The sequence below is a fragment of the Cololabis saira genome, chromosome 13 (genome assembly GCF_033807715.1).
Source record: "Cololabis saira isolate AMF1-May2022 chromosome 13, fColSai1.1, whole genome shotgun sequence".
Lineage (NCBI taxonomy): Eukaryota > Metazoa > Chordata > Actinopteri > Beloniformes > Belonidae > Cololabis > Cololabis saira.
This window is the reverse complement of record NC_084599.1, coordinates 44,417,030-44,444,265: the sequence shown is the minus strand read 5'-3', so window position 1 is coordinate 44,444,265 and position 27,236 is coordinate 44,417,030. Positions and strand designations below refer to the sequence as shown.

Below are 27,236 nucleotides of genomic sequence, written 5' to 3'. Positions count from 1 at the left end.
CTGTGTGTATATTTGTGCCCATTTTGGAGCAAGTGATTCCATTTATCGTGAGATTTTATTTTGACAGGCACAATTTGTTCCTTCCTTCCTGTGTTGCATTGCGGGGGGAAAAGGCCGCCATGGTATGAATGAGCTAGTGGTAGAGACGGTAAAGGTTTACCATAAAAAGGGAAATAAAATGGTAACAGCAACAAAGAGTAGTATATTTTGGCGATCCCCCCGTGGAGAAACAAGGTTGGTGTGTGTTGTACGCTTATGGAGTTAACTGTTGCCCATCTGTTTATTGATTTGTAAAATGGAAACATGAATATGATTGTTTTTGTTTTCTTTATTTTACAAGTTTTCACATTGGTTTATGGAGCTGATTTTTCTGGAACAGCAATAAATATTAAAATCATCAGTTGAGTTTCTCACCATCTTTCGGGGAGTATGTGTGGCAGGGTGGAGGAGCAGCAATCACACAGGTCACAGGTGTGTCCCATCAACCTCTCCACCCTGCCTGCCTTGATAAGGCAGGGCTGCACAGCTGCTGCGAAGGGGAAGCTGCTGCTGATACTGCTGGTCTGCTGCTGGGAGAAGGTGCTTGCACGTGCGAGAGTGTTTGGTGAGAATAAACAGTTTCTGCACTAAACTCCGTGTCCTCCTCTATCCTGTCGGTCGGGCCCCCGTAGCACTCACCCTGCTACAGTATGCTACAGTGAGAATTTCGCCCAGCAAGGTACCATTGACAACTTTACCACATGGAACATCACTCTGCCTGTGAACTCCACAATCTAAGGGCACGGCGAGGCACACAACGGCGCTGCAGCATCGTATGTATGGTAAAGTGATGGTCAAGGTACGGTAAAGAACACAACTACAGTCAAAATGGATACCTTAAGGGATCAAATAAATAACCTACAGGCAGAAATTGAAGAAAATAGAGGCTCGCTAAAACAAGGAGCTGAAGAAGGCTCGTCAAGTCAGGAATTAAAGGAGCTAACTGAAACCAAAAGAAAAGAACTAGTTGAGCTTCAACACAAAATGGATGACACTGAGGAATTAAAGACATTACATCATTCAGAATGCAAAGGTGTACCCAGAGAGAAATGTCATGTCCATCAAAGGTAAGAACAGAGTAAAAAGGAAAAGAGACTGCTTAGTGTTTATGAACAATGGAAAGTTCAAATTGGATCAATCAAGGGAAACTTGAGAAGAAAAACGCATCAGATATGGAACTGGCTAAAATGGCAGACACCATTGAAAATGGAAAAGATGACATCACCCAGAGTGACAGCACTTCATTGAGTGAGAAGTAAGTGATGAATTACAACTAAACACTTTCCCTGTACAACTGAAACTCACGACTGTGATGGGAGAGAGCGTGATAATGAAAAGTTAAAGAGTAGATGGACTCCGTGTCAGAGGCTATAATTCAGGTGTTTGTATTGACCTTCTTCCCTCATAAACAAAAAACTGCATACCTTCGAACCCTGATCACATACCTACCCATCAAACAGCACAGCAATGGCCTCACCTAGCAGCAATCGCATACCAGATGCCAACTCTTCTGAGCTGTGATGTAGGACTCCTAATTGGGTTTAATTGTCCCAGAGCTATAAAACCCATAAAGTGATTGATGGAACGGACAATTGGCCCAACAACGTGGTTAGAGATTTACCTGACAACTAAAGGCTAGTTGAAATCAGTCACAAGGCACAAGCATAAATGAACACCTGTTTCCAGGGCCAGACATGATCAATAACCTAACAGGCATTCTCATAAGGTTCAGACAACATCCCATTGCTCTTCTATGTGATATATATAACTGTGATGTAGGACTCCTCATTTGGTTTAACTGTCCCTGAGCTGTAAAACCCAGACAAATAATTGATGGAACAGACAATAAGTCCAACGCTGTTGTTACAGATTTAGGGTGGACCATTGTGGGCTACTCAACCCCTTGTCCTAATGAAAGACAATCCAGCCAGTATCACAAAGTTACAGTAAAGGAACTCCCTTTCAGTAACACCAATGAATGTGATAAGCATCCTGGAGTCAGACTTTAATGACACCAAAGGAGATGGCAAAACTGTCTCACAGGAGGATCTTATCTTCTTGGACAAACTCAGAGATGCTTTACAGAAAAATGCTCAGGGAAATTATGAGATGCCTCTTCCCATTTAAAAAAAGACCATCCCTACCTGACAACTAAAGGCTCGCTGAAATCAGGCTCAGTCATCTACGGCGGAAGTTCAGCAGGGATGAGAAATACAAAGGGGACTACACAAAGTACATAAATTAAATCATAAAGAGGGCTGACGTGGAAGAGATGCCTACAGATGGAGCTAGAGGTGAACAATGGTATATTCCACATCATAGCATCTATCACCCTCAGACGCCAACAAACTGCTTGTCGTGTTCGACTGCTCTGCAAAATACTGCGGCACAAGCCTAAATGAACACCTGTTTCCAGAGCCAGACATGATCACTAACCTAACAGGCATTCTCATAAACTTCAGACAACATCCCAATGCTCTTCTATTTGATACCGTATGAAAGTACACCTTTTCGGTGCTGTGTCGTACCCTGGGTATGCAAACTATGGACTAAAATATCTAGCCAGAGAACACGACCACTCACATCCAGTAGGAACCCAATTCGTTGCAAAGGACTTTTATGTGGATGATGGAGTCACAAGTGCTGACACTGTGGAAAAGCCAATTCAGTTGGCACAGGAGGAGAGAGAAATATGCACTAAAGGTGGTGTTGGTATCCACAAATGTTTTCGTCAAAAAATCAACCTGTATTACAGAGCCAACCCCCATCAGAGTGTTGGGCCACAGTCCTCTGTGAACATGGGAGACCTCAGTTTCAACTTTGAGGCCTAACTCTGAGACCAGTCTCAATTTTAAGACCGCATTGTCTCAATTGTTGACTGCATGGTCTTAAAACAAAGGAATATAAAGAATGACTTGCTTGCTGGGCTTTGGGGGTTATTGCACTTCGGGGCAATAAAAGGGGTAGTATGAAAGTGACGCGAGGACAGTGCATTGGTCAGCTCCGCTGGTGGTTAAATAGCAGTGGCCTCCCGAACCTCACGCTCATTTCTACCAAGCTTCCAAGCTCTTCCACGGAGCTCTCTGTGAGCTACAAATGCTACATGCTCATCAACACGTACACAAGAAGAGCAGGGAAAAGAGCCGCTCTTCACCAGGACCCCCTGCGGAGTGTAACCATCCAGCTGTTCACCAAGGAACGCCGGTCTGCAACAAATCTCACTCTCTCTGACTTTCTTCACCGCAAGGGAAACATCCACGGTCCTTACGTTTTCCTGCGTTACAACAGATTGACCTGCAAAAGTTCCAACGCTTCGACGAGCGGAACGGGGACCTGTGCGCAACGAGACGACGTGACCAGGCAACTACCCCAGGAAATGGGGCACAGTCCGATTGCCAGCGACTCTGCTTTCTCCATCTCTGTGAGACACAGGGAGAGAGAGTGTCATGGTTTCTCAGTTGGGGATATGTTTTTTACATGATCACTGACTGTCCTGTCATTCCAGATCCTGCCACCCTCATAAGCCAGACAATTTACTCATTCCCCTCACCTGTGCTACCCCGCCCATCTCCACACACGGTTTCCATGGTCATCAGTTCCCTTTATATACCGGCCCACTTCCACATGCCGGCTGCCAGATTGTCTAGTGTTCATGCCTAGCTTTCCAGCGTACCTGAGTCTGTCTGTTTCTGCCTGCCTGCTACTTTGCCTGATTCCCGGTTTTTGGATTTTTGCCTGCCCCCTTTGGATTTGTCTGCCTGATCTGCCTGTCTGCCCGGTTTTTGACTCCTGCCAACGTTTGACCTGATTAAAGCCTTTTGGACTCTGATACTCTGTTTGGTGTTGTGCTTTTGGGTTCTCTGTCTTTTGAGCCGTGACAGTGAGAGGACAAGGGAGCCGCTCACAGCTGAACCACCGGTGGAGCGTAAAAATCAGCAACCTGTGGGCCGCGGCCAGAACCACGAGTTCCACAACCACCAGGATGCCGCCGACTACCTCCAGGGCATCTCAACGTAAAAGGCTTGTGTCTGGGCATAGTTAGTTTTAAGTGATTAGCGTTGAGTGTGTTTGCTGTTGTTTTGTTTGCTTATTACTGTGTAATGCACCGAAGGTCTCTGAAGCGCACAGACGGTTGTTACGTTTTTATTATTATGTTGTTACGGGCCCTTGTAAGTGGACCAATATAACATGTTTCCTCACTACCGAAGCGGTTCGTGCTCCTGTTTCCCCGTCAAAAGCTTAGCGCGAGTGTTGTGGATTTTGCTCCTCACATTGGCTCCTGAGTAGGAAACAATAAAGACAAAGACAGAACAATAAAGGTACCGGTGGTCAGAGATCATGCCAATTTCCTTCCCTCCTTACTAACCCACACGGACAAGTTAGTATCCCGGCCATCAAGCCTCCAATACTTTCATTTACTGATGGTTGGAGGAAACTTCCCCCCCGCAGTTTTGAAGAGTGTGCATCCACTATCTATCTTTGAGGTCTTAGGTGATGCGCCGTTGTCCGCCATTTTCGTTTTGGTCCATGTTACGTGATGTTGTCTTGACACACACACACACACACACACACACATACACACTGACACACACTGAATTTGTGTTTAATGTTACTTAGTTGTTGTTTATGTGTAGTTTACGCACTGGAATTTATCCCAAGTTATGTTTCATTATCTTTTAACACTTGTGTAAATAAATTCTGATTCATTTGAATGCGAGAAGTTTTTTGTGTTTATTTTATACATATTTGTCACAGCTGCCGGTTGCTAAGGTCTGTGCTCGGACTCCTTCCTTCACTGTAACGCCACCCCTGGCAAGAGGCTGGCACGTATGGAAGAACAGCTACTTTGAAAGTGATTTTGCTGTTTAGTTATTATTTCCTGATAAAGTCAGTTGGTGCCCCATTTTGATTGATTCATTTTTATAAGCCATTTTCTTTATTGATTATTAATAACTATTGTAATAACTGAACCAGCACTGGAGGTCGGCAGAGGAACTGAAATGATTCTTGATTTCCGGGTTTGATTCTGACTAACAAACTGGAACTACGGAAGTGGTATTTCTTTTTTGTATAGATATCTTTATTGAGGGCATAAAAAAAAAGAAATAATATTTACAATAACAATATAATTATCAATATTTCTCTCCCTTTTTTTTTACTTTTCATAACATTAATTAAACCAAAATAAATAAATAATAATAATAATTAAAGCTGCAAGCAGCGATGAACGGGCCCTCGCACTCACAGCCACCGCCCCCCATAAGCATATCAGAAATGACACCACCCACGACTTCCTATGTCAAACCATTCAAAAGTTATAGCAGAAAAAAGGGACAACCAATCAGAAGAAGGGGCGGGGCTAATTCAAGCCAATGAAGGTCAAGGACTCCATACAGAGTCTGATGACACCACCCACAACTCTCTATGTCAAACCATTCAAAAGTTATAGCAGGAAATAGGGACAACCAATCAAAAGAAGGGGTGGGGCTAATTTTCACTAATTATGGTCAAGGACTCAATACCGAGTCCCATGACACCACCCAAGACTCTTTATGTCATACCATTCAAAAGTTATGGCAGAGAAAAGTTTTCCAGGTGGCGCTGTTGAGCCATTTTGCCACGCCCATTAATGCAAACCATGAAATATCAAATTTATCGCCAGGCCTGGCTTGCATGCAAAATTTGATGACTTTTGGAGAACTATCAAATATGGAACAATCAGATGAAGGGGGGGCGCGCTTTTTGGCGTCTAGCGTCGCCACGGTAACACTTTTGAAAGAGAAAAGTAATGCGTGTAGTCGCTGGGTGGAGACGCACATTTTGATGTCTAACACACCTGGGTGCACGTTACGGTTTGGGCGGTATTAATTGCCGAAGGAATGGCATAAATTGCGCCAAAATTACACAATTATGTCAAAATGGCCGACATCCTGTTCGGTTTCGGCCATGGCGCCAAGAGACTTTTCTTTAAGTTGCGACATGATACAGGTGTGTACCGATTTTCGTGCATGTACGTCAAACCGTATTGTGGGGCTTGAGGCACAAAGTTTTCCAGGTGGCGCTGTTGAGCCATTTTGCCACGCCCATTAATGCAAACCATTAAATATCAAATTTATCGCCAGGCCTGGCTTGCATGCCAAATTTGGTGCCTTTTGGGGAACTATCAAATATGGACCAATCAGATGAAAGGGGGGCGCGCTTTTTGGCGTCTAGCGTCGCCACGGTAACACTTTTGAAAGAGAAAAGTAATGCGCGTAGTCGCAGGATTGAGACGCATATTTTGATGTATAACACACCTGGGTGCACGTTACGGTTCGGGCCGTATTAATTCTCGAAGGAATGGCATATATTGCTCCAAAATTACGTGATTAATTCAGAATGTTCAAAATGGCCGACTTCCTGTTCGGTTTCGGCCATAGCGCCAAGAGACTTTTCTTTAAGTTGCGACATGATACAGGTGTGTACCGATTTTCGTTCATGTACGTCAAACCGTATTATGGGGCTTGAGGCGCAAAGTTTTTTCTGTCTGAACGAATCAGATGAAGGGTGGGCGCGCTTTTTGGCGTCTAGCGTCGCCACGGTAACGCTTTTGAAAGAGAAAAGTAATGCGTGTTGTCGCAGGATGGAGATGCACATTTTGATGTATAACACACTTGGGGGCACGTTACGGTTCGGGCCGTATTAACTGCCGAAGGAATGGCATAAATTGCGCCAAAGTGACACGATTAATTCAAAATGTCCGACTTCCTGTTCGGTTTCAGCCATGTCGCCAAGAGACTTTTCTTTAAGTTGTGTACTGATACAGGTGTGTAGCGATTTTCGTGCATGTACGTCAAACCGTATTGTGGGGCTTGAGGCACAAAGTTTTCAAGGGGGCGCTGTTGAGCCATTTTGGCACGCCCATTAATGTAAACCATTAAATATCAAATTTTTCGCCAGGCCTGACTTGCATGCAAAATTTGGTGACTTTTTGGGCACGTTTAGGGGGGCAAAAAGGCCCTCCTTTCGTCAGAAGAAAGAAAGAAAGAAAGAAAGAAAGAAAGAAAGAAAAATTCCTACAGATACAATAGGGCCTTCGCACTGAAGGTGCTCGGGCCCTAATAAAAAAAATAAAAAATAAAAAAAATAAAAAATGTAAATAAAAAACAACAACACACCCCTCTCCCCTTCCCTCCCTCATATGGTCAATAGATTACATCATTCAAAATTATTTAACATATGTCTATCAATACTAGAACAAAAATGAATAATAAATTAAATTAAAGCTGCAAGCAGCGATGAACGGGCCCTCGCACTCACGGCCACCGCCCCCCACAAGCATATCAGAAATGACACCACCCACGACTTCCTATGTCAAACCATTAAAAAGTTATAGCAGAAAAAAGGGACAACCAATCAGAAGAAGGGGCGGGGCTAATTTAGGCCAATGAAGATCAAGGACTCCATAAAGAATCTGATGACACCACCCACGACTCTCTATGTAAAACCATTCCAAAGTTATAGCAGAAAATCGGGACAACCAATCAGAAGAAGGGGCGGGGCTAATTAAGGCCAACGAAGCTTAAGGACTTATTACAGAGTCCCATGACACCACCCACAACTTCCTATGTCAAACCATTCAAAAGTTATGGCAGAGATAAGTATTCTAGGGGGCGCTGTTGAGCCGTTAGGCCACGCCCATTAATGCAAACCATGAAATATCACATTTATCGCCAAGTCTGGCTTGCATGCAAAATTTGGTGACTTTTGGAGAACTATTAAATATGGACCAATCAGATTTCAAAATGGCCGACTTCCTGTTCGGTTTCGGCCATGGCTCCAAGAGACTTTTCTTTAAGTTGTGCCATGATACAGGTGTGTACCGATTTTCGTGCATGTACGTCGAACCGTATTGTGGGGCTTGAGGCACAAAGTTTTCCAGGGGGCGCTGTTGAGCCATTTTGCCACGCCCATTAATGCAAACCATGAAATATCAAATGTATCGCCAGGCCTGCCATGCATGCAAAATTTGGTGACTTTTGGGGAACTATCAAATATGGACCAATCAGATGAAGGGTGGCGCGCTTTTTGGCGTCTAGCGTCGCCACGGTAACACTTTTGAAAGAGAAAAGTAATGCGTGTAGTCGCAGGATAGAGACGCACATTTTGATGTATAACACATCTGGGTTCATGTTACGGTTCGGGCCGTATTAATTCTCGAAGGAATGGCATATATTGCTCCAAAATTACGTGATTCATTCAGAATGTTCAAAATGGCCGACTTCCTGTTCGGTTTCGACCATGGTGCCAAGAGACTTTTCTGTAAGTTGCAACATGATACAGGTGTGTACCGACTTTCGTTCATGTACGTCAAACCGTATTATGGGGCTTGAGGCGCAAAGTTTTTTCGGTCTGAACCAATCAGATGAAGGGTGGGCGCGCTTTTTGGCGTCTAGCGTCGCCACGGTAACGCTTTTGAGAGAGAAAAGTAATGCGTGGTGTCGGAGGAGGGAGACGCACATTTTGATGTATAACACACCTGGGTGCTCGTTACGGTTCGGGCCGTATTAACTGCCGAAGGAATGGCATAAATTTCGCCAAAATGACACAATTAATTCAAAATGGCCGACATCCTGTTCGGTTTCAGGCATGACGCCAAGAGACTTTTCTTTAAGTTACGTCATGATACAGGCGTGTACCGATTTTCGTGTATGTACGTCAAACCGTATCGTGGGGCTTGAGGCACAAAGTTTTCAAGGGGGCGCTGTTGAGCCATTTTGCCACGCCCATTAATGCAAACCATTAAATATCAAATTTTTCGCCAGGCCTGGCTTGGGTGCAAAATTTGGTGACTTTTTGGGCACGTTTAGGGGGGCAAAAAGGCCTTCCTTTTGTCAGAAAAATAATAAGAATAATTAAAGCTGCAAGCAGCGATGAACGGGCCCTCGCACTCACGGCCACCGCCCCCCATAAGCATATCAGAAACGACACCACCCACGACTTCCTATGTCAAACCATTCAAAAGTTATAGCAGAAAAAAGGGACAACCAATCAGAAGAAGGGGTGCGGCTAATTCAGGCCAATGAAGGTCAAGGACTCCATACAGAATCTGATGACACCACCCACGACTCTCTATGTCAAACCATTCCAAAGTTATAGCAGAAAATCGGGACAACCAATCAGAAGAAGGGGCGGGGCTAATTTGCACCAATTATGATCAAGGACTCAATACCGAGTCCGATGACACCACCCACGACTCTCTACGTCAAACCATTCAAAAGTTATAGCAGAAAAAAGTATTCTAGGGGGCGCTGTTAAGCCATTAGGCCACGCCCATTCATGCAAACCATGAAATATCAAATTTATCGCCAGGCCTGGCTTGGTGCAAAATTTGGTGACTTTTGGAGAACTATCAAATATGGACCAATCAGATGAAGGGGGCGCACTTTTTGGCGTCGAGTGTTGCCACGTTAACGCTTTTGAATGAGAAAAGTAATGCGCGTCGTCGCAGGAAGGAGACGCACATGTTGATGTAAAAAAAAAAACACACAAATTGCTGACAATAAACTTTGCATTGAGCTGGGATCGATCCCACGATCTCCCACACGAAAGACGGTGACATTACCGCTGAGCCACGAATCAGCTTGGCCATTTTCTGACTGACTGACTTAGGAGATACCAACATAGTGATGTAATCTGAGTCCCGAATTGTTTTTTCGTAATTTTTAAAATATTTGTAAGATATAAATATTAGTAAAACCCCACTATTTGTTCTTTTGTGAATAGCATGTTCCAGTCTTTACTTCCTAGACACACACACTGCATGGAAGGGAGCGTTTGATTTATTGTTCACGTAACATTACTTTTATTTTTTCACAACCAAACCCCGCACTTTATTTATGTCATTAGGACAAAAAATAAATGATTCCACCAAAATTCCAGAGATTTTTGTGGTTGGCTGACACATTACCAGCATATTTCAAATATGTCAAACCATTCAAAAGTTATAGTCAGAAAATATGGACAACCAATCAGAAGAAGGGGCGGGGCTAATTCAGGCCAACGAAGCTTAAGAACTCATTAAAGAGTCCCATGACACCACCCACGACTTCCTATGTCAAACCATTAAAAAGTTATAGCAGAAAAAAGGGACAACCAATCAGAAGAAGGGGCGGGGCTAATTCAGGCCAATGAAGGTCAAGGACTCCATAAAGAATCTGATGACACCACCCACGACTTCCTATGTCAAACCATTCAAAAGTTATGGCAGAGAAAAGTTTTCTAGGGGGCGCTGTTGAGCCGTTAGGCCACGCTCATTAATGCAAACCATGAAATATCAAATTTATCGCCAAGTCTGGCTTGCATGCAAAATTTGGTGACTTTTGGAGAACTATCAAATATGGACCAATCAGATGAAGGGGGGGCGCGCTTTTTGGCGTCTAGCGTCGCCACGGTAACACTTTTGAAAGAGAAAAGTAATGCGCATAGTCGCAGGATGGAGACGCACATTTTGATGTATAACACATCTGGGTTCACGATGCGGTTCGGGCCGTATTCATTCTCGAAGGAATGGCATATATTGCTCCAAAATTACGTGATTAATTAAGAATGTTCAAAATGGCCGACTTCCTGTTCGGTTTAGGCCATGGCGCCAAGAGACTTTTCTTTAAGTAGCGACATGATAAAGATGTGTACCGATTTTCGTTCATGTACGTCAAACCGTATTCTGGGGCTTGAGGCGCAAAGTTTTTTCTGTCTGAACCAATCAGATGATGGGTCGGCGCGCTTTTTGGCGTCTAGCGTCGCCACGGTAACGCTTTTGAGAGAGAAAAGTAATGCGTGGTGTCGGAGGATGGAGACGCACATTTTGATGTATAACACACATGGGGGCTCGTTACGGTTCGGGCCGTATTAACTGCCGAAGGAATGGCATAAATTTCGCCAAAATGACACGATTAATTCAAAATGGGCGACATCCTGTTCGGTTTCGGGCATGACTCCAAGAGACTTTTCTTTAAGTTGTGCAATGATACAGGTGTGTACTGATTTTCGTGCATGTAGGTCAAACCGTATCGTGGGGCTTGAGGCACAAAGTTTTCCGGGGGGCGCTGTTGAGCCATTTTGCCACGCCCATTAATGCAAACCATAAAATATCAAATTTTTCGCCAGGCCTGGTTTGCGTGCAAAATTTGGTGACTTTTTGGGCACGTTTAGGGGGGCAAAAAGGCCCTCCTTTCGTCAGAAAAATAATAATAATAATAATTAAAGCTGCAAGCAGCGATGAACGGGCCCTCGCACTCACGGCCACCGCCCCCCATAAGCATATCAGAAACGACACCACCCACGACTTCCTATGTCAAACCATTCAAAAGTTATAGCAGAAAATCGGGACAACCAATCAGAAGAAGGGGCGGGACTAATTAAGGCCAACGAAGCTCAAGGACTCATTACAGATTCCCATGACACCACCCACGACTCTCTATGTCAAACCATTCAAAAGTTATAGCAGAAAATCGGGACAACCAATCAGAAGAAGGGGCGGGGCTAATTAAGGCCAACGAAGCTTAATAGCTTAATACCGAGTCCTATGACACAACCCACGACTTCCTATGTCAAACCATTCAAAAGTTATAGCAGAAAAAAGGGACAACCAATCAGAAGAAGGGGCGGGGCTAATTCAGGACAATGAAGGTCGAGGACTTCATAAAGAGTCCCATGACACCACCCACGACTCTCTATGTCAAACCATTCAAAAGTTATAGCAGAAAATCGGGACAACCAATCAGAAGAAGGGGCGGAGCTAATTTTCACCAATTATGGTCAAGGACTCCATACCGAGTCTCATGACACCACTCACGACGCTTTATGTCAAACCATTCAAAAGTTATGGCAGAGAAAAGTATTCTAGGGGGCGCTGTTGAGCCGTTAGGCCACGCCCATTAATGCAAACCATGAAATATCACATTTATCGCCAGGCCTGGCTTGCATGCAAAATTTGGTGACTTTTGGAGAACTATCAAATATGGACCAATCAGATGAAGGGGTGTGTGCTTTTTGGTGTCTAGCGTCGCCACGGTAACACTTTTGAAAGAGAAAAGTAATGCGCATAGTCGCAAGATGGAGACGCACATTTTGATGTATAACACACCTGGGTGCACGTTACGGTTCGGGCCGTATTAATTGCCGAAGGAATGGCATAAATTGCGCCAAAATTACACAATTAATTCAAAATGGCTGACTTCCTGTTCGGTTTCGGCCATGGCGCCAAGAGACTTTTCTTCAAGTTGCGACATGATACAGGTGTGTACCAATTTTTGTGCATGTACGTCAAACCGTAGTATGGGGCTTGAGGCACAAAGTTTTCCGGGGGGCGCTGTTGAGCCATTTTGCCACGACCATTAATACAAACGATGAAATATAAAATTTATCGCCAGGCCTGCCTTGCATGCAAAATTTGGTGACTTTTGGGGAACTATCAAATATGGACCAATCAGATGAAGGGTGGCGCGCTTTTTGGCGTCTAGCGTCGCCACGGTAACACTTTTGAAAGAGAAAAGTAATGCGCGTAGTCGCAGGATGGAGACGCACATTTTGATGTATAACACACCTGGGTGCACGTTACGGTTCGGGCCGTATTAATTCTCAAAGAAATGGCTCATATTTCTCCAAAATTACGCGATTAATTCAGAATGTTTAAAATGGCCAACTTCCTGTTCGGTTTCGGCCATGGCGCCAAGAGACTTTTCTTTAAGTTGCGACATGATACAGGTGTGTACCGATTTTCGTTCATGTACATCAAACCGTATTGTGGGGCTTGAGGCGCAAAGTTTCTTCTGTCTGAACCAACCAGATGAAGGGTGGGCGCGCTTTTTGGCGTCTAGCGTCACCACGGTAACGCTTTTGAAAGAGAAAAGTAATGCGTGTTGTCGCAGGATGGAGACGCACATTTTGATGTATAACACACTTGGGGGCACGTTACGGTTCGGGCCGTATTAACTGCCGAAGGAATGGCATAAATTGCGCCAAAGTGACACGATTAATTCAAAATGGCTGACTTCCTGTTCGGTTTCGGCCATGCCGCCAAGAGACTTTTCTTTAAGTTGTGTACTGATACAGGTGTGTATCGATTTTCGTGCATGTACATCAAACCGTATTGTGGGGCTTGAGTCACAAAGTTTTCCGGGGGGCGCTGTTGAGCCATTTTGCCACGCCCATTAATGTAAACCATTAAATATCAAATTTTTCGCCAGGCCTGACTTGCATGCAAAATTTGGTGACTTTTTGGGCACGTTTAGGGGGACAAAAAGGCCCTCCTTTCGTCAGAAGAAAAAGAAAAAGAAAAAGAAAAAGAAAAAAAAAAATTCCTACAGATACAATAGGGCCTTCGCACTGAAGGTGCTCGGGCCCTAATAACGCGAAGAATTCCTACAGATACAATAGGGCCTTCGCACTGAAGGTGCTCGGGCCCTAATAATAAAAAAAATACAAATAATTCCTACAGATACAATAGGGCCTTCGCACTGAAGGTGCTCGGGCCCTAATAATCAAGTCCTGTGTAAACAAATTCATTAACATAGTAGATGATTCAGATCATTAGTCCATTAAAAGCAAAAAATCCAAAAAAGGTCCTCAAATAAGGTCAAAGTCTCTAGTTTTTTTTCTAACAGAATACAATATTTTCTCTGGAGTACAGTATGATCCAAGTTCATTGATCCACTGTTTGGGTCCTGGGGGGTTTTCCGATTTCCAGTTTTTTAAAATACAATTTTTTGCTGCGGTGCCTGCAAGCAGAATGAAATACTTTTTATGATAGGTTATATTTAATGAACTAATATCTCCCAGTATCCAAACTTTAGGATCAAGAATATGGGATTTTAAAATGTCAGAAATTGTTTTGATGACGTATTTCCAGAAAGCATCTATAATCGGACAGTTCCAGAGCATATGGAGCAGATTTCCAGTATTTATTTTGCATCTTTGGCACATGGCAGAGACCGCACTATTAAATTTATTTAATTTGTAGGGAGTGTAGTAAATTTGATGTAAAATATTGAATTGAATTTGTCTGTGTTTGGTGGATATTAACATAGTGTGTGTTTTTTCTAAAAGAGTATACCAATCCTTGTCCTCATATGAACATTCCAGGTCTGTTTCCCATTTTTGTTTCATTGGAGGTCTGTGATATAGTGGTAGGTTATTGATAAGAATATTATAGATTACAGATGTTATTCCTTTTATAGATGTGATTTTGTTATCAAGCAATTGCTTTTCCAATGGAGATGTTACAGGTTTATTGGGGAATGTGTCAAGCGATTGATTTTTGATCCAGTCTCTTATTTGAAAATACTTAAACAAATTATGTGTTGATAAGTCAAATAATTCAGATAGTTGAGAAAAGCTGGCGAATAAATCATTAATATATAAATCATCAATTGTTTTGATACCTTTTTCAGTCCAACTTTGTAGAGTTCTGTCAGCAATATGACTTGAAATGTTAGGATTGTTGATAAGAGGAGTATTCAAAAGTAAACATGTATTTAAGTTCAATAATGTGTGAGAGTCCTGCCATGCGCCAAATGTGCTAGAAATAATTTAATTTGTTGTGATCTTAGCCAGTTTCTTCATGGAGCCCAAGTAGGGGATAGACGTTAATGGGATAGTTTTCATTTCATTTTTCTCTATTGAGACCCATCTCAAATCACTGTTGTTTGAGTGCAGCCAAATCCACAGTGGACGAGCCTGAGATGCTAGGTAGTACAGTCTAAAATTTGGAAGATTTAATCCACCTTTAGCATATGGAGACTGAAGGGTAAGAAGTTTAACCCTTGGGGTTTTCTTTTTCCATAGATATGAGGATATAGCTTTGTTAATATGTTTGAAAAAATCTATGGGGATTTTGAAAGGAATACAATGAAATAAATAAATTAATTTAGGTAGTACGCTCATTTTGATTGTACTGACTCTTCCAATTAATGACAATGGTAAATCCATCCACCTCTGGAGTTCTGAAGTGGTATTTCTTAATGATGGATTTAATGGTAACCAACGGTAACCAGACGATCATCTGGTGGGAGAGGTCACCAAGTGGTTACAGAGGTGGGCTTGGGCTGGCGGGCACCAGGTTCAAGCCCCCGGCATGACAACAGGTGAACCACCATGGGCCCCTAAACTGCTCCTCGGGTGCAGCCCACTGGTGGTAGCATAACTTGTGTAACTAATGTAACTAGCATAGCATAACTCGTGTAACTAGTGTAGTGTACTTTGTATAACTAATGTAACTAGTGTAGGGTAACTCATGTAACTAGCGTAGCATAATTCATGATGGCTTAAAAGCAGAGAACTAATTTCAGTGTGTTTCGTGAGACATATACTGACAAATAAAGAGTAATATTTTCTTTTATTTAATGTGTTTAGTTGTGGCTCAAATGCACCATTCTGTGTGGTGATTATTTGGACATGGCAGTAACATTTATGTACTATTTATCGATCGATCGAATTATCAAAGAAATGAGCTCTTACTTGTGAGTTTAAAAACTTTATTCAAACATGTTTAAATCACTGAAACATACTTTTATGCAACAAATGCATTTTCTGGTAGCAGGTGAATTAAAAAGCCAAATATCTCTTCTCTAATCTGAACATTAATTAAACTCATCTTTTAACGAGTATTTGCAATTATGAGAAACACACGTTATTGTTTTCCAGCTGTTGTTGAAAGCTCACTCAGGCTGATCCCCCTGCAGTGTTTCCAGGAACTTCCGTATTTCACCACACCTCCAGTTGTTGCCTTGCTTGCTGATCCTCTTCAGCTTACTGATGCTGCTCTGCCTGATGGAGGATTCCACAGGGATCTCTGCTGTCTTCATGTGGTAGTCGATGGACTTGTTCGGCTCCCGCCGGTTAAAGTGTAAGTAACTGGCATAGCGGTTGTAGACCAGCTGCTTATCTGCAGGTTCCAGGTCCAGAGTTAGCAGCTCCTGGTAAATCTGATATGCTCTCGGTGGATCCCCGCTTATTTTTGCACATATGTTTGCAAGGTCGAGCTTCTTCTCGAGGGAACGGCCATCAGGATAAAGAGCGATCGCCTGCTCATGCAGGCTTATAGCTCTTTCCATCATGCTTCTAGATGGGTTTGGACGACTCTCCATGAAGGAAAGGATTCTCCATCTGTAGCAGTGTGCGGCACACACTTTCAGGTGTCGATTATCAGGATGATTCCTCAGGACCCTCTCTGCCAAATCGATGGCCTGGTCAAGGTCGCCCAGCTGTCTGTACACCTTGAGCAGAACATTGATGCCGCTGTTTCTGCTGACAGGGTTCAGTAAGATCTTTTCCTCCAGCTTGTGAGCTTCATCGTTGACTTGGTCTCCTCTTTTGGCTCTAGTGAGAAGCTCTAGGGCAGCGAGGTACGTGTTATCTGGATCCAGCTCCCTGGCCTCCCTCATCTCCTCCCAGATGTCCTGATCCAGGTCCATGTTGCTGTACTTGTGAGCGTTCACCCTCCCAATAACACAGCTGGTCCTCCAGTGCACCATGTTCGGCTGCATCTCCAATGCCCTCTGGAAGTAATTTGCAGCCTGCTGCTTGTCAAACTTCATCAGGGTCCAGGCCTTCTCTGCACAGATCTCCGGGTGGAGCTCGTCCTGGGATGGAGACGGTTGTTCCCTCAGCAGAGCATCAACTTTTGACAGGTAATCCTGACTCTGTTCGTCTTCTCCCAGAAGGTGGTGCAGCCAGGCCAGATTCCCAAAGTTCACCACCAACCAGAGACCTTCATCCACGTTCTTCAGCTGTCGGAAGGTCCCGGTGGCCCTGGTGAGGAAACGCTGGGCCTTTTCTTCATCACCAAGCTTATACCAGATGAAACCCTGCAGGTTGTAAATATGACCCAGCCAGAGGTTTCCCTCCTCGGTGCCGATGTCCTCCAGCATGTCCCTTTTAGTGATCAGTCTGGAACGGTTGGAGTCCAGGTCCCAGGTGAAGTGGCACTCCAGATCCTTCAGTCTGGACTCCAACGTGGACGGGTCCTGAGCAGCACTGAAGGGTAGACATTTAAAAATGTCAAACATCAGGCAGAGTCACACAATCTGTTCTGAAACCTCGAGAGAAGAATGGAAGAAGGAGCTTAAAAGAGAAGCAAGGCAGGGGTGAAATAAGGATGCATGGAGGAAACAGTGAAGTAAGGAGGGATGAATGAACGGGTGGGTGCTGACCAGGGCACCACCAGTGTTGTGTACAGATTTACAGTGGTGACTGAATGTTTGGAGGTGAGGGTTTACAGAAGCGGCATCTTACTGTCGTCATGACAACAGAAAGCAACATCCAGGATCAACACTGTTCATGCACAAAAGGAGAAGATTACATCCATGTAATTTAATTAGTTTCATCTGGAAACACATGCACACACATGCAAACACAAGCCGAGGTCACTGAGGTGGTTCATAAGCTCCTCAGTGGCACCAGGGGTGGATGAGATTCGCCCTGAGTACCTCAAGTCTCTGGATGTCATAGGGCTGTCTTGGTTGACACGCCTCTGCGACATTGCATGGAGGAAGGGGACAGTACCGCTGGAGTGGCAAACCGGGGTGGTGGTCCCTCTGTTTAAAAAGGGGGACCGGAGAGTGTGTTCCAACTACAGGGGGATCACACTTCTCAGCCTCCCCGGGAAAGTCTACGCCAGGGTACTGGAGAGGAGAATACGGACGATAGTTGAACCTCGGATTCAGGAGGAACAATGCGTTTTTTTCGTCCCGGTCGTGGAACACTGGACCAGCTCTATACCCTCCGCAGAGTGCTCGAGGGTTCATGGGAATTTGCCCAACCAGTCTACATGTGTTTTGTGGATCTGGAGAAGGCATTTGACCGTGTCCCTCGTGCCATTCTGTGGGGGTTCAATGAGTATGGAGTCCGGGGCCCTCTATTAAGGGCTGTCCGGTCTCTGTATGATCGGAGCAGGAGTTTGGTTCGCATTGCCGGCAGTAGATCAGACTTGTTCCCGGTGCATGTTGGACTCCGGCAGGGCTGCCCTTTGGTCCTGTTCATCATTTTTATGGACAGGATTTCTAGGCGCAGCCAGGGGCCGGAGGGGATCCGGTTTGGGAACCACAGGATTTTATCTCTGCTTTTTGCAGATGATGTTGTCCTGTTGGCTTCATCAGACCGGAACCTCCAGCATGTGCTGGGGCCGTTTGAGGCCGAGTGCGACGCGGCATGGGTGAGAATCAGCACCTCCAAAACCGAGGCCATGGTTCTCCACCGGAAAAGGGTGGCATGCCTTCTCCGGGTGGGTGGAGAAGTCCTGCCTCAGGTGGATACAAGCGGCCGAGATGAGTTTCCTCCGCAGGGTGGCTGGACGCTCCCTTAGAGATAGGGTGAGGAGTTTGAACACCCCGGAGGAGCTCAGAGTCGAACCGCTGCTCCTTCACATTGAGAGGAGTCAGCTGAGGTGGCTTGGGCATCTGTACCGGATCCTCCTGGACGCCTCCCAAGGGAGGTGTTCCAGGCATGTCCCACCGGGAGGAGACCCCGGGGAAGACCCAGGACACGCTGGAGAGACTATGTCTCTCGGCTGGCCTGGGAACGTCTCTGACTCCCCCCGGAGGAGCTGGAGGAAGAGCTGGAGGAAGTGTCTGGGGTGAAGGAAGTCAGGGCATCCCTAATAAGGCTGCTGCCCCCGCGACCCGGGAACGGATAAGCGGAAGAAGATGGATGGATGGATGGATGGATGGATGGATGGATGGATGGATGGATGGATGGATGGATGGATGGATGGATGGATGGATGGATGGATGGAAACACATGAGTTCAGATCTAATTTCTGGTCCATGTGAAACTGATACTCAGCAGCCATTGGCTCCTCTGTGTTGGGCCACAGTCCTACGTGAACTGCTGGTGGTTAAATAACAGGGGCTTCCTGAACCTCGCTCTCTTATCTTCCAACCTTCCAAGGCCTTCCACGGACCTCTCTGTGAGCTCCAAATGCTACATGCTCGTCATCACAGAGACAAGGAGAACAGGGAAAAGAGACGCTTTTCACCAGGACCCCCTGTGGAGCGTAACTATCCAGCTGTTCACCAAGGAACGCTGGTCTGCAACAAATCTCACTCTCTCCGACTTTCTTCACTACAAGAGAAACGTCCATGGTCTTTACGTTTTGTAAGGATGACACTTCATCTCCGATCAGTGTGACTAGCATCAGCCGAGGATCCATCCTGCAACCTGCACTTGTGAAAGCCCACTGGTTACCAAAAACCAGTCAACACCCGCGTTACAATGGATATACCTGCAAAAGCTCCGACGTTTGGATGAGCGGAACGGGGACCCATGCGCAACGAGACGAAGTGCCTAGGCTACGACGACCAGGAAAAAGGGGACAGCCCGGCTGCCAGTGACGCTGCTTTCTCCGTCTCCGAGAGACACAGGGAGAGAGAGAGAGGACAAGGGAGCCGCTCACAGCTGAACAACCGGCACAGCGTAAAAAATCAGCAACCTGTGGACCGGGACCAGGACCACGAGTTCAGGAACCACCAGGACACCGCCGACTACCTCCAGGGCATCTCAAAGTAAAAGGCTTGTGGCCTACCGAACTCATTACCGAAGTGGTTCGTGCTCCTGTTTCCCCGTCAAAAACTTAAAGCAAGTGTAGTGGCTTTTGTTCCTCACACTCGCTCCTGAGTGGGAAACAAGGGAACCATAAAAGTACCAGTGGTGAGAGATCGCGCCAGTTTTCCACCTCTCCCCATGACTCTGCCAAGGATAAAGTGGGTATAGAAAATGGATGGATGGATGGAAAAATATGTTTAGTGTCCAAAAATCTAAAATGTCACTGTTTGATCGGAAGTAAACTCCCTGGATTGTATAAGCTCAGAGTTGACACTATTTGTGATGTTTTTGATGTTGATTGGACAAAGTATAACAGAAATATGATCAACGGTTATGATTTCATATTTTCAAAAATATAGAGTGATAAAGTTCTTATTAGACCCTATGTTGCAGTGTATGACAATTCTGCCTTTGTGACAGAGATCTGATCCTTAAATCTCTCCTCGATACGATACGATACACGATCTTGAGGTCACGATAACGATACGATACAATATTATAGCAGTATTTTTTAACAACCTTAAATGAAGAACATATGACTGGAAAAAATTGTCTTTTATTTGAAAGACACTAAGTACAAAACAATACTGTGCGTTTGCCCTAGTGTTACAGTTTGTAATGCTTTATAACTGTTTAAGTTTTAAAGAGCAAGCCAGGCCAACCATTTTCCACTAACTGAACTAAAAGTAAATGTCAGGTTTGCATTATGCATCTTCAGTTTCAGACAAGTACAAATATTTTGCCTCAAACTGAATAGTTTCTCTCATGTATGATTTGACTTTTTTTCTTTTCCAGAAATTTAACAACTAAAATTAAATAAATAATAAGGCTGGGACTTTAGCACCTTAATTTCGATTAATTAATTACAGAAAAAATAGCGCACTAGAATTAGTGTCTCACTACACAGGTTGAGCGGAGAGAGGAGGACGCAGAGATAGAGGAACCAACCAAAGACGCCGGCCAATGAATCATTCATACCACAACAAAGGCGACACGTCACACTTCTCAATCAAAGACAATGGGAACTGCTCCTATTGTGGTGAGCCAAATCAGAGCATCCCAACCTAATCTTATCCTGCCTACGGTAACCCCATCATGTAAGCACATGGAAATCCAACAAACATGTGTTTACCTGTCTCTGAGCCTACTATAGGGTTTATAGGCCCTTTACTGAAAGCATGTCAAACTAATCCTTAACCCTTTCTGAAACTCCTCTCCCTAACTCTGATCTTGTTTTTTCACTGACGGCTTTGCTTATAGAGAAAATGGAATACCATACGCAGGTTATGCAATTTGTGATAATTCTTAATTGTTGAAAGCGCCGCCTTGCCCTCCTCCAGCTCTGCCCAAGTAGCTGAATTGTATGCACTGATGAGAGCCTGTCAACTAGGAAAAGGTAAAACTGTTACAATCGATACAGATTCCAGATATGCTTTTGGTTGTGTACACGACTTTGTATATATATATTGTGGGCGAACCGAGGATTTATCACATCCTCGGGGACACCCGTTAAACGTGGTAAATTGATTGGTGAACTGTTAGAAGCATGTCAACTACCTTCATCTATTGCTGTTTTAAATGTGAAGCCCACACCAAATCCAAAGATCCTGTTTCACAGAAGCCGCCAAATTTGGCTTACCTGTCCATGTAAAGCTCTAACCTTCTAACGACCTGGCTTTTCCTAATGATGTAGCCCTCTTACAAGAGACTACTGATGTGAAGAAGCACAGATTGGGGCTTTCCCATGGTTGTAAAAATGTGAATAATTTGTGGGTCAGCAATGACGGCTGCATTGTGACACCCACATCCTTATTCCCGTGACTAGCACGCATGTCACATAGTTTGTCACATGTGAGCAAAGGGGGAATGTGTCAGATAGTGTTGAAAGACTGGTATGCTCCAAGATTTACATCCTATGCAAAAAATATTGCGAACATTGTCAACACATCCCCCCCACGGGGACCTTTTGAAGCTCTACAAATAGACTTTATACATATGCCAATATGTGAGGGATATGAAAATGTTCTTGTATGTGTAGATAATTTTTTTAAACTGGACTTAAATTGACAATGTTGTTGCCTTTGGTCCTAATGTCAATGAGGTCAACACCCATTAGGAAGCACAAACTCACACCTCATGAAAGGATTACAGGTAGACCTATGACTATACCAAGCAATTCAGTTCTATGTATGAAGAAGATGGACCTCCATGCCATGGATGAATCCATGATATCATTTTGCTCTGCTCTAACCTCTGCCGTTCAGTCAATCCACAGAAAAGTAAAAGCTGTCCAGTCTCGTCCTAGTGGCAAACCATGCCATAACATCCGACCCGGGGACTGGGTCTGAGTCAGAGAGTTCTGACAGAAAAACGCCCTGAAACCTCGCTGGTCCAAACCTCAACACGTCCTGCTCACCACCAACACTGCAGTCAAGTATGAGGGGCGCCAAACCTGGATCCACGCATCCCACTGTAAGAAAACAACTCCTCCGCCATGCACCAGAAATCAGCCGATTCCCTCTTCTTCCGGTGGATCCTCGTCCTCACCACCGTCTGAGCCATTGAAAGGAGTAGCGCAGGCCGCAGAGGCCCAGAAGCAGACGCATTGTACACGCCAAGACACACATCTGTCACAGGAACAAGACAGAGAAACCTACAAATACCACAAACGAGACAATTATACTGTGATAAACTTAACCATTCACTTAGGAACATCAAAATGTGTGCCAAAACATTACATACCCTTGTCACCACTGGTTTGTTTGACTGGTTTAAAGAACAGTTAGGATTTGCTTTGCTTGGGTTTGGATTCCTAACTGTTATTTGGCTTCTGATCACATGTCTCAGGTTCACTTGCAAAATATGTATCACTCAAACTACCACTAAAATTATGTACTCCACTGTAACTCAAAAAACAAATTGTGAATTGATGAGGCATTGTGACACCGTGGCTGACCTGAAACTCCAGCTTCCTACCCCCTGCAGGGGCGACACCTTGGAAGTAGCTTCAACACAGACTTGAACCACGGGAATGCCATGTGATGAAGTTCCTGACTGACTGATATGTTAATACCAACTCATTTGGCCACAGACTTGAATCACAAGAACACCCTATGGGGTAATTTACAACTTAGTGACAGTCATGCCAAATGCCTGATTACGGCATTTGGCCACAGATCACATCTGACTGTAAATTGTTTTTGTCTCTCACTTGGCTTGTTTATTCCTGCCCTGATCTGTGTAGGTCTTCTCACCACTGGCTTACTGAATAAAACTCACTACACCACAGCGGACTTCTGAACTGGTTTTGATAATATTTTTCAACATTACAAATTGCCTCTACAACTTGTGGACTAACTCAAGTCATGAATAAACCTACTAGAATATGTGTAAAACAAGATGGTTCTAAAACAGCCAAATGCATAGATCATATCTTTACAAATTCCCCAGAGCTATGCAGTAGTATTTTGTCTCTGCCCATAGCGACCATAATCTAGTTATAATGGTGAGAAACATTAAAGTAGGTAAACCTGGACCCAAAACGGTGCTGAAAAGATCATACAGTATGTTTTATCAAGAGGTATTTGTTAAAGAGGTGAAAGAAGTATGCTGGTTGGAAGTATTTGAAGCCAATAATCCAGAAATGGCCCTGACTAAGTTTAATAAATTATTTTTTCCACTTGTGGAAAAACATGCACCATTAAAAAGGTTCACTGTCAGGAATACAATCACACATTGGTTAGACAATGAACTCAAAGAGGCTATGAAAATGAGAGATCTAATGAAAAAAACTGCAATTATAACAGGTAGCAAATTTGACTGTGATCTATATAAGAAAAAAAGAAACTGTGTTACCAAACTAAACAGGAAAAAGAGGAAATTATATTTTGAGAATCGAGTAAAGGAAGTGGGAAATGATAGTAAAAAACTATGGAAGGTATTAAATGAACTGACAGGTAGGAAAGATAAAAAAACAATCCAGCTTTTCTGGAAAAGGATGGTGAGTTCATTACTAAGCCCAGTGACATTGCCAAATTGGAATGATTATTTTATAAGCAAAGTAGTGAATCTAAAAGAAAGTATGACTAATCTAGGTAATGATATATCTCATCTATTAATAAGAAATAAAATTATGAAAAATAGAAATTCTAAGTTCAAACTGGTAAATGTTAACACGGACAAGGTAATTGAACTATTGAAAAAGGGCAAAGAACAACCACCTGGTTTTGATGGCCTAGACAGCAGGCTTCTGAGAGTGGTTGCTGATGACATTGCTCCAGCGTTGGTTCACAGCATAAACTTAAGTTTTACATGCGGCACATGTCCTCTTGCCTGGAAGCAAGCAAAAATAGTTCCACTACCAAAAAACAAGAGACTACCTTTTTCTGGCTCAAATAGTCGTCCAATAAGTCTGCTACCGATACTTGGAAAGATGATGGAAACAATTGCGTATGAACAAATCAATAACTATTTATCAGATAATGAAATAATCACTACTTCACAACATCCATATAGAAAGGCTCACTCCACGGTCATGTCTGATGATTGGCTTAGGGAAATTGAAATGAAAAACATGATTGGTGCTGTATTTCTAGACTTTTCAGCGGCTTTTGACATTATAGATCATAACATATTACTAGAAAAACTGGCTTGTTATGGCTTTGAGCAATCTGCAAACAAGCTAGCCCTAAATTTATCAAAGTCCAACTGTATGATTATGGGGTCAAATCATAATATTGATAAGAATCCGGTTTTGTATATCAAGGTCAATGACATCACGATAAAACAAGTGCATGAAAGCAAACTTCTGGAGTAACAGTAGACAACAAACTTTCATGGAAAAAACATATTTCTAATATCATTGCAAAGATGGGGAGGGGTATATTTATTGTAAGAAGACATGAATCCTATATGAATCATAGGATTTTAAAAACAGCTATTCAATCACTTATATTATCAAACCTTGACTATTGCCCAGCAGTTTGGTCCAGTGCTAATGGTGAAATGTTGAATGCTTATATACAAAACAGAGCTACCCGCACTATTCTCAAGTGCGACAATAGGAAAAATATCATCTCAATGCACAAGAAACTCAACTGGTTATTGGTCAAAGACAGACTCATATACTCACTGTTGATTGTGGTAAGAAACATATCTGTTTTAAAAAAGCCATATGATTTGTTTAAAAACCTCTCTTTTAGTGCAGAAAATCACTGTCACAACACTAGACATGCAACTGTTGGAAATTTTACAATACCTAAGGTTAGATCTAATGCCATCAAACGTACAGTCCTGTATAGAGGAATGAAATAATGGAATTATTTACCCAATCATGTAAAACTCTCTGTTAACAATAATCAATTCAGAATACTACTTAAACAGCATCCCCGCCGGTGGGGGGGGGCGCGGGTGTCTTATCAGGGCCGGCTTTGCTGGTCCTGCCTCCTGGCTTCGGCCTCCGCTCCCCCTCCTTCCCCCCCTACACGATTCATATGCCCATAGGCAGGGGCGGGGGGTCCGGGTCGTGGGGGGCATTGTCCCGCGTGGCCCCCACTCCCCTTCTCACGGTTTTAACAGCAAGTAATGGTTTCGGTATGTAATAGAGTTGTGTATGTAATATGATTGTTTTGGTACGTGAGATATAATGGTATTATTGCATAATAGTGTGTGTGTGTGTGAATATAATATAGAATTTACTTGGAATATTAGATATGATAGGCTATTATATAATATGTTTTTTTTTGCTCTTGTTCTGTATTTTTTTGTTTTTTTTAAGTACTTTTCTCTATTTGTTTTCTTTGTATTGCATTATTTTGTTAAGACCCCAGGAAGAATAGTTTCAGTTTCTGCTGCAGCTAATGAGGATCTCAATAAACAATAAACGAACAATAAACTTCTGGTCCCTGTGGAACGGATAATCAGCAGCCATTGACTCATCTGTGGTTAAGGGGCGGGTTCTATTGACAGGTCAGTTGGTCTGTTCTTATTCTTCACTGCCAGCTCAGAAATTATCCTGCTGTAACAAGAAAAAACTGTTTTACATTTAGTGCATAACATCGTTTTTTTGGTGTTCTAATGGTTCAGTTTTTACACACACTCAGTGAACGCTGCAAAAAAGGATGCAAATAATCTGTTAACTGACGCAGGTAGCAGAGTCTTGTGGGAAATAGCAAAATTATTTTTGTTGTAAGCGAATGCTTTTTTCATCATCATTTGCTTTGAATTTAATTTCATCCCAAAATATTGCGTTTTTCCGTCCCTTTTGGCTTGCCATACTCCACCTTTGGGTCCAGCTGGACAGGTAAGAGGATCACGTGTCCAGACTGTAAACGAGCAATAAAACAGGAACGTTTAACTGTCAAATAAAGAAGGATGTAGAATTTAAAACCAGTATTAAACTTGAAACAAAACATTTTGAAACATTTAGGATGAATATAATATATATCGGATCATTTTTAACTTACTGGCAGAGACAACGAGGAGATGATGAGGGAGGGAAGAGGTGAAGATGAAATGAACAATAAGGAAAAAAGAACGAAAATATTGAGACCACTCAAATTAATAAGCAATATATTAAAAGAGAAGAGGGATGAAAAAGAGGATGGGGAGTAAATAAAAGAGACAAAAAGTGAAATAATCCAGAGGAAGCACCTGAAGGATGATAAAAGGGTTGAGAGGTAGATAAAGGAGAAAATCCTTATACTCGCCTCATGATTTGAATGGTTTCCGCAAATCAAAAGTCTCTTGTAAGGTTTGATTTGTCGTTTCGTTCCTCAGTCACCTCTGGATCACACCTGGAAAGTCTCCTTTGCGCGCAACACACTTCACACACGCTTTTAAAGGTGCGCACCGTCGCGTCAGCCCCACTTAACTTCCAGTTCCCAGGAATGAAAACTTAAATTCTGATACTGCGTTGAAGTTAGTTTTAGGTTGGATATCCGGCTGACGTTCACCAGGAGCTGACCGTCGGATATCCAACCTAACACTAACTTCACTGCAGTAATCCACATCAACAATTTAGAGATAAGCTTCACTTTAACCAGCCTGACACGCCCAAACCTTTACGTAACAACCTGTAAATATAGATCACACATAAATACCAGTCAGATAATAATAATCATAATAATAAATCTTTACTGTCCACCGGGGTGGAAATTCATCTTTGGCTCACCAAGATAAATACAGGCAAGATATGTGGGGTGCAATACAGCAGTGAGGATCACATCGTAGAGAAGATAAAACTGCACTAAGAAGAAATATACCAACATTAAAAAAACCTGTTTCATAATCACCATCATCATCATCATCATCATCATCATCATCATCATCATCATCATCATCATCATCATCATCATCATCATCACCACCACCACCAACACCATCACCGTCATGCAGTTGGTCAAATTGGTCAAATTGTTCAAATTAAGAATGTTGACTGCTCTTGGAACAAAAGACTTTGAGGAACTCTGTAGCGCCTACAGAGTTCAGAAGCACAAACTCTCTGGAGAGAGGATGGGAGCCATCAGCTGTGATGTGTCAGGGTTTCACCCTTCCTGTTTTATTTTGAAGCCCGTGTCCTTGTGTTTTAGTACTGGTTTGACCTTCCAGTTTCTCAT

General features: G+C 43.4%; 1 protein-coding gene across 1 annotated transcript; it reads right to left on the bottom strand.

The window, feature by feature from the left end:
- Positions 1-15,609: 15,609 nt before the first annotated feature.
- LOC133458826 (interferon-induced protein with tetratricopeptide repeats 3-like) lies at positions 15,610-17,087 on the bottom strand. The gene has a single exon (XM_061739025.1). It carries the CDS (start codon positions 17,085-17,087, stop codon positions 15,738-15,740), a length of 1,350 nt encoding a protein of 449 aa, XP_061595009.1. The 3' UTR covers positions 15,610-15,737.
- Between the last annotated feature and the right edge of the window lie 10,149 nt (positions 17,088-27,236).

Coding starts and splice junctions, on each gene's coding strand:
- LOC133458826 (XM_061739025.1), bottom strand. CDS start 17,087: ATGTTTGACATTTTTAAATGTCTACCCTTCAGTGCTGCTCAGGACCCG.